This window comes from Diadema antillarum, unplaced genomic scaffold (assembly GCF_040938485.1).
Source record: "Diadema antillarum isolate AM-2024a unplaced genomic scaffold, OU_Dant_1.0 seq00000466_RagTag, whole genome shotgun sequence".
In the NCBI taxonomy this organism is placed as follows: Eukaryota; Metazoa; Echinodermata; class Echinoidea; order Diadematoida; family Diadematidae; genus Diadema; species Diadema antillarum.
In genome coordinates, this window is record NW_027271436.1 from 889,644 (window position 1) to 898,394 (window position 8,751).

Consider the following 8,751-nt stretch of genomic DNA (forward strand, 5'->3'; position numbering starts at 1 on the left):
TCTTAATGAAGTGTAATGCGTGTAAACATTATATATCGTAGTCGTTAAAGGCAGTTGTTCACTTACCTAAACGCTATCCTTCCACAAACTGCTAAACGATTGCATCTTATCCCTTGTATTCGAACACCAAAGTGATACAGCCCGAAAATATAATTTATTTTTTAGTAGAGACGAGAGCAGACCCTGCCCGTGATACAGCGGCAATCCTATATATTGCTGTAGGCACGCACTGCACGAAAGTCTGTGACGGTAAAACCGGTAAGCAAACAAGAACTCCGCTGGATTTGGTCCAAAATAACCTTTTTAAGGTTTTATCACACAGTCTTTATCACACACACACACACACACACACACACACACATATATATATATATATATATATATATATACATTTATATTTATTTCATTTTTTTTACATAAGGTTCCTTGAAAAAAAAGTCAGCTTTTCAAAATCAAAATCCACAAATTATGTACAATAAAATGATATCATTTAATTTCTGTTGTTCGTTGTTTTCATTTGACCCATACAGTTATGTTAGGGTCAAATCAGAAGAAGTCATGTGAAAAAGAGTAATTTAGAAATCTTCAATCGACGTATCAAAATATATAGAATTATTTACTCCTGATATTATGATTTTTGCATATTTTTGTAATCAGATATGAATTCATACCGGCAGTATACAACTTGTAGGGATCTAAGTTAATTTGCCTTGCTGCTATTCCAGATTTTCAAAAGTTAACGGAATAGGAAATTTTTGAGCTTGGTTAATTACTTTTTCTTCATGCTATCGCCAATGATGTGATAATTTTGAAAATTAATTCATACGCACATGCTTTTGGTTCCCCCTGTTGAAAATATTTTGTTATGACTGGTGACGTATATTTTGATTTTGTCTCATCTCCAGTGAGACTGGTAGGAGGGGCCGACGAGAAAGAAGGTCGAGTCGAGATAGAGTGCGATGGGATTTGGGGTACGGTGTGTGACTACTATGATGATGTTTGGAGTATAAAAGAAGCTCATGTAGTTTGCAAACAGCTCGGTTACCCGAGAGCTTCGGCGCACTACAACAGAGCTCACTTCGGAGAGGGCTCGGGACCAGTGTGGCTCGAGACCGGAGTAAACTGTCCCACGGGAAATGAGAGTTCCCTACTGGAGTGCTACAGATATCCCTGGGGTTGTAGGGGCCAGGGTTGGACTAGGTGTTCCCATAGCAAGGATGTTGGTGTACGATGCGAAGGAGAAAGTAAGTGAATGAGAAATATGTTCAAGTATTTCCATAATTATGCTAACTTACTCAGTAAGATTTCGGAAAGCTTTGCCGCTTGTCCATTCTGTTTAAGGAATGGTATGTATCAATAAAATTTTCATCGACGTTTAACAGAGAAAAGTATATCCAGGAATCCATTTCTTCTTAAAATCAGTATTATTACTCAAGGGATGTCACCATTTTAATGATAGAAAGATACATTCCCATAGTTTCATTCCAAGTGTATTTTAATTCAGTTTCGATATCAAGCAATTTTCAGGACACATCAATTTTACTCCCAGGCAAACATACATTTGCTGCTGAATCTTCTTCTCTGTGACTCATCCTTTCTATCGCAATCAGATGAGTCGTTGAAATATAAATAACATTAGTTTTTGTTTCTCCTTTTGCTCAAATCTCTGGACAAAGTTTGTCGGGAAACTCACAAAATTATACGTGGAAATATTCGGATCTAAATTACAGAATGTTTCGTACCTTTCCACACTTTTCCCAAGAAAATGTAACCGCCATTGCGGAGCGGTATGCGGACAGCCGACGCAAACTGGGTTTGGCGTACGGGTTTACACAATCCGTCTACTACAACTTGAGGAGCAACCTCACGTTTTCATCTTTCTCAGTAAACAACGGAGATGTTCTACAATGTCATGTCCTTGGCCTCGTGCAGACAGCTAGGCTACAGTTGTCAGGTGAGTCAATTGTGTACCACATACTAGTATAAGAGGCCATCATCATTTTTCTCTTTTTTAACTGGTTGAGCATACGAATTCATTGTTTTGTGGATTTAATAAACGTGAACTTTGGAAACAGGTAAAATACCTGATGTGGTCATTAAACTGATCACACTGATGACCATATTCGTTTTCAAATTGATACTCAAGACGTTCCCAGTTCTTCACTCATTCACAATCAATATTTAATCCTTTCCGTACAAAGGCAATTGGCCTAACATGGCAAGCTTGTTTTATCAGCCTTCAGTAATCTTTCTAAAAACTTGACCTAGTTGCAGATTAGCACTCGTGTGTAGCAATCAGCCTCAGTCTAAAAGTAAGATCATGGTGACACAATAGGGATTAGGAAGAGTAAGTGACCTTTAACCTTTGGCAATTGATTTCAAGACATCTATACCAAACGGAGAAGAAAGCACTCCGGCGTACATGCGTGCAGTGAAAAAGTGCAGCAAGGGTTAAAGACATACCATCCCTTATGCATGCACATTTTTGACAATTTGGTGAGAACGCTTAGGCATTGAAAAAAAAAAACACAATTTGGAAATCTCCTGTATATAAATTTTGATTTCAAGAGGGTCTCTATTTGTTGAGTTAAATTGACCGCTAATAAGATTCGAATAATATTTTCGTACTACGAAAAAAAAATACAAATCTAAACTACTAGTCTATTTCATAGTCCTGTGTGGTGCACTTATGTATAGTTCATGTAAGTGGTGTGTTGTTATTTGCCATAAATAACAAAATAAAAAAAAGCTAGTGAATTCTTCCTTTCTGACAGCTTTAACATGCATATCTTTTGTTCGAAGTATAAGTATCATATTACAACCACAGGAGGATTAGTATATGCAGCTGTGCCTCTTACACAGAATAAATACGTTACGGTGAGCATTTTGGTGCATTATTTGAATTTTGACGGCGAACAACCTTCAAATATCACAGAAATTTTATAGCTTTACAATAGTCTTGTCATTCTGGTGGAATATATCATGTTCTGTGCTATTTGGGAAGGAATGCAAAAGGGATGGCTCATCTTTAAAGGTAAACACTCTACGCTGTTGTGTGCGTAGTCGATGTGGATGTAAACACGCACAACAGACACAAACTCTTGCAATGTCAAATCACATTATAAATGGGTTTATATATCAACTATTAAGAATATCCACTCGTAATCGGTGGACAATCTACACACCTTGAAAGGCGTGAAAGACAAAAAAAAAAACATTTATCAACGTACCATTTTCCATTTAATGCATTTTTCCTTACTAACGATAAACTGGTGAGAATTCAGAAATGTCGTTACATAAGAGTGTTATAATGAGCTTTTTAATTTCATTTTCCCTTTTCTTCTTGAGAATATTTCGTTTGAAATAAGGGTACTAATAAAAAACTCTTATATACTTTTCTGTAACTACAAATTTAGTTTTGAAGTTATGGAACTATTTCGATGATTTTCAAACTCAGATGAATATTGTTTTATAAGAAACAAACGACGCCCTCATAACGGGGCTGGCACGAAAGTTATCAAGTTAGAGAGAAAAAAAGACAATAACCACACCACAGTTAAAGTTTTGTTGTTGTTGTAGCGTGAATCGTACTCTACAACACTTCCATATTTTCACCCTCTACTCACGCTTGCTAAAATCTAACTATACTAATACTATTATCGCCTCTTTATTCCATATCCGGACTTCAAACAGGGTCTGGAGGTGGTTCGTGTGATGGAGGTAATTGTAATAATTATTTCTTGAGTAAAAGTTTTCTGGCATAACGTCACTCAACCTCAATGACAGAATAGAATCCCCGACCGTTGTTGTTGCTGACACTGTTTCTTTATAAAGACTCCCAGGAATTCTGTAGTGGAACGTTATGAATTATGAAAAGAAATGAATATTATCAAATCCCTGATACTATCCTGAAGTCATAGAATCCCCGAACAACTCGATTCTTTAAAGAAGGAAATATATATTGTATTTCACTCAATCACATTATATTTTAGAGCATCAGTCAATGAAGTTCTAAAATCGCCAATATTATTCATGTTTCTATACCCTCGGGTTTTTGTTTTTTCTTTTGTTCTATCATGGTCAACTTTCTCTTGAATGCCTCACACCATATGACCAATGTCTCGTAATTTTCAGACAAGCAACGTTCCAGCAACGTAGTCCTACATGCTTTTCATAGGGAATACCATTTGTTATTTTTGTGTACTATATGAATTCTGCGGTATTTTCAGTAATCAATATATTTTTCTTTAAATTGCCCAACATCGAATATTATTGGGATTTCATTAGGATCTTTGAGTGTAGGCGACGACATTTTTTATGATCTAATATCTTATAATAAGTTCATACCATGAGCAATCTGATAACAATTCTTCTTGCTATGAAGTTCATAATAACAATTTGGGGCCTAATTATTTTGAATAAAATCAAACATTTCTGTTTTAGAAGTTAGAAATATACTATGAGCACGTTTTTTTTTTTTTGTTTTTTATAGTTATATAATATGCCAAGCTTCGCTTGATTTAAAACAGAATTGTGAAAACTTGCTAAATTATCTTACACAATGATCCACTTTTTCGTCTCGTAGATGGCGCTCAACCCAATGCAGGCATCTTGTCTATTGAGACTACGGAGATCAGAGGCGAGGATAATGTTGTGAGTCTTTTCATCGTGTGTCATGTAAACGTCACCGCCCAACCGTCTCCTTCATTTCACACGTATACCATCTCTGCTGACAACATCAACATTTCGTCATCAAGCTCCGCCTCCACCCTCTTTGCGCCACGCCCAAATAAATGCATCGATATCACGTGTTCAGGATCGAACGGACATGGCGCCACATCGGCGCGGCTGGAACATTGTCCAAAAGGTAAATTTAACACAGATTCGCCGTCAGTAACAATCTATTATGAAAAAAAAAATATGAAAACGAATAAAGAAATAGATAAATGCTTACAATTATGTTAACAATTGATAAATACCTAGTTTGTTTTTTGCAATATTTCGAAAAATTTCTCCTCTGTATTTTAAGTCTTGTCTAATGCAAGAATATTCGCTTATGCAAAGTAACATGTTTTTTCCTTACATACAATATCTGCTGTAATTCAGTCCCTTTACCGAGATAATAAAACAATGCTAGCGCGATGAACGAAAAAAAAAAAAAATCCTACCCGTGATTACATAATATTATCAGTCGACGTAAATCTGTTGTACTGTCATTTTATCACGCTAGATCGACCTGCACCAGGTATCATTTCAATCGATTACCAAACCCTGGAGTTGGAGGACCAGACAATTCTCAACATCACGTGTCACGTGAATCCAGCCGACCAGCCTTTCCCGCCAATCCACACATTTACGATCACAGCTGACGACCACGTGATATCGTCTGACGCACCTTCAGCGACCTTTGAACTCTCGTCTGCGATATGTATCACTGTTTCCTGTATGGGTTCAAACGACTTTGGAGAAACTTTCAAAAGTGATGATTATTGTCCTCCAGATTCAGGTTCGTCTTTATGTTTGTTTGTCTGTTTGTTTGTTTTTTGATCGGATTTTTCGTTTATAACTGAAATGGGATACCCAAAATTTGATCACTTGTCACACAAATATATGGACGTATGATATTACTTTTGTTGTTATTTGTCATGTTATAGTCATTATAGTCTTATCTTTATCGTTGTTTTTATTCTATTGTTATCAAATACATAGTTCTGAAAATACATAGTTCTGAAAATCGAATAAAACCCTGTTGGCAATTTTGGGCAACATTCCTGCAGTGACTAACGATGTGAAAAGACATACCATAGCTGCTTGGGCATTTGGCAAGCTGAAAAGTACTAACTATAGACCAACCAAATTATCCCCAGACGAGTCAAAGTGAGAATCTACAAAGCAATCATCATTCCTATTGCCATCTACCGTGCTGTCTTGGACGCTACGCCAACGTGACCAATGTCAATCAGACACCTTCGAAATGAGATTCTTGGTGTGAGGCTCATTGACATGATAAGCAATGAGGAAATTAGGCAGAGGATTCATCTTACCAACACCATCTGTGATGAAGTAACCAAAATGAGCCTGAAATGGTTTGGGCAAGTAGTTCGTATGCCCTCACATAGGATCCAATTCCAAGCCTTCAAGAATGACTTTCTCGAAAGCAAAGGAAAGAAAGAAAAGACCACCAGGACGTCCTCCGGCCCGCTGGAGAGACCAAATCGAAAGAGACTTGGGGATTCCCCTAATACAGGCTGACCATCAAGCCTAGGGAAGACCAAACTGGAGAAAGATCACTCGAAGGAGATCAGAGGGCCATACAATAAGTACTGTCCTAAGCTTTTAAGTCAAGTCAAGTCAGTAGGCCTATTGGCCTCATTCTCACTGGAATCTATTCTTTTCCTTCTTTTTCTTTTACCACCGGGTCAAGTGTGGTATAGTGGATGGCACATCTTGCCAAAACATGAGAGCCCATGCACGACCAGGGCGAAATTCCATCTCAAGATTTGAAAATGTTGGCGAGAATATGTCTTATGTTTGTAACGCGTTTTTCGGTTAGCATATCTGTCCATTGTAATCATCACCGCGTAAAATTAATGGTCATCATTTTTGTTTTTTGTTTGTTTTATGTCGTTGTCGTTCTTTCCATATCAGGGTACGTTGGACATATTATTATGGGCGAAATATCTTGCCCAGACCTGACAAGAATCGACACAACCATTCCTCTATTTTATACCGCGACGTACAAAATTGATCTTACCGATTTCTGCTTTCAAAACAGTCGGCCCCACGGCCGGTCCTCGTCTGGGCGCATTGCAGCGATCGTCAACCACGTACTCGCTCCTCATTGTCATTTTCGTTCTCTCAGTCGCCACCTGCGCCATCGTCTTCATGAAGAGAAGGGAGACAGCCGCGTATTGATTGGAGATTAAAGGTATTCGCTGAGACCTTATTGTTATTTAGTTATTCAAAGTGTTATTCAGTTGATCATTTATGTGCTTCTGTTGGCAAATTATAAATGTGTTTGGTTTTCAGGACAAATCATCATCCCACAGCCCAGTCGCTGTATCTTCTCCGCACGACGTCTGGTCGGGCTAACAACGACCGTGGTTATGCTACGTTTATACGATGTTCCCTATTGGCGGCCGCTACAGCAAAAATGTTCCAAACCACCGTTGCTAAAAAGGGGTCATGGACATGGTGTATCAGACTTGTTATGAAATAGTCCAAAACGAAGAATGAAACAACCTCCCTAATGCTAAGTGGCATGAATTTAAGAAACTTCTTGTCACATTCAAAGTTTTCCGTTTTCACGGACAATTTAAGTTATCGTCAAAATACGAGTAGAAAAATACGATGTTCCTTGAAAGGTACAGTCATGTATTATATGTCTATAACAGACAACCAAGGGAGAGGGAAAGAGTGACCCTTATACACAGGTGGCCTTTGTAGTCGGGTTGTTACTGTAGACAGGTGGCCGCTAAGACTGGATCTACAATGACATTACATTCTCAGAAAGGCACTGCTAGAACGCGAAATGAAAGAAATAATATATATCTTTTTTGCTGCACCTAATCTACTGTACAGCCGAGAATGTGCAGTCATATCTTATTATTTGTGATACTCAATGTGATTATTACCAAAATGGATTTATAATAGGGTTGTGTTTCTGCAACATTCTTCTCTTTTCATCTCCTGGTTCTTGATTTCACTGCTCTGATGATTCTTAATGTTGTTATTCCACTACAGGCGTGCCACAACTGAGGACACCATTAATGTATAAACAGACGTACTTGAGTGCACTGACCTGGATAAACTCAAGTATTGAGCTTTTACTGTACAGCTGCACACGTGTCACTATCGCGGGAAATGTACTGTAATCACCGTTAGAGGGGGCTTGACAAAAATTTATCCTCGTTGCATTGTTTTTGTACTTTCTGGAATGTAGGCCTATGCTTTGGCTAAGCTATACGTGACAATTGAGACCAAATCCAATATAATAATGAGTTCAATTAGAAATCAGCATGTAAGAATGATGAAATTGGACTATTTACCATTGCTATAACATTTTTAGCCATCTAGCAATGTTATTGTGCTTCTTATGTGATCTCTTCACTTATGCGTAATATCGACTGCGCAAGTATACTCATAACATAGCAGTGTTATCTTTCTAGGCAATTATTTGATCCTAATGACAAAATGTTTGGAAAAAAAAAAAATATCTGTACACGCTACCATTAGCCTAAGATGTTTACAAGAAATAAATTATTCCACAAATGTAGATGAAGTATTGTATGGTATACCTTGTCGAGTGTGATATTCCACCAACAATGTCAGGAAGTGTCCAAATCCAGCTACAGACTTTAACCCTTTCTGTGCCAGGTACTTTGTAAAGTTTGTACAATGCTATGGAGTTTTCTGTGTCAAACAGCACTCAAAGTACACAAAAGGGTTAAGAGTGGTTAAATTGATAGATCCTTTCAACTCGGCCTCGAATGTTTTTCATTCCATATCGAAACAGATCAGCCCTCTTATTCTTTGCTCTTATTTGTTTATCTTCAAGTACTATTTAAATATATCCTTTAAAGCACTTTGGTCATTTGTAATATTCATTATCATTATCAACTTTATTGTTGACTAATAAAGACTGTACTAGCTGTATAAAGACTGATGATTTTGATGCGTGGTAATTTTATATATGACGTCATCTTAGTTGGCAAGGTCTATGAACATTCTCAGATTTTGAAGTGTAGTAAA

The 8,751-nt window shown here is 37.4% G+C and overlaps 1 protein-coding gene across 1 annotated transcript; it reads left to right on the plus strand.

The window, feature by feature from the left end:
* The first annotated feature begins 865 nt into the window (after positions 1-865).
* Positions 866-8,158, plus strand: LOC139733264 (uncharacterized). Its single transcript, XM_071644104.1, has 7 exons — positions 866-1,244; positions 1,763-1,954; positions 3,694-3,720; positions 4,586-4,867; positions 5,231-5,506; positions 6,776-6,928; positions 7,744-8,158. Exons 1-6 carry the CDS (start codon positions 866-868, stop codon positions 6,913-6,915), a joined length of 1,296 nt encoding a protein of 431 aa, XP_071500205.1. The 3' UTR covers positions 6,916-6,928; positions 7,744-8,158.
* Positions 8,159-8,751: the final 593 nt, after the last annotated feature.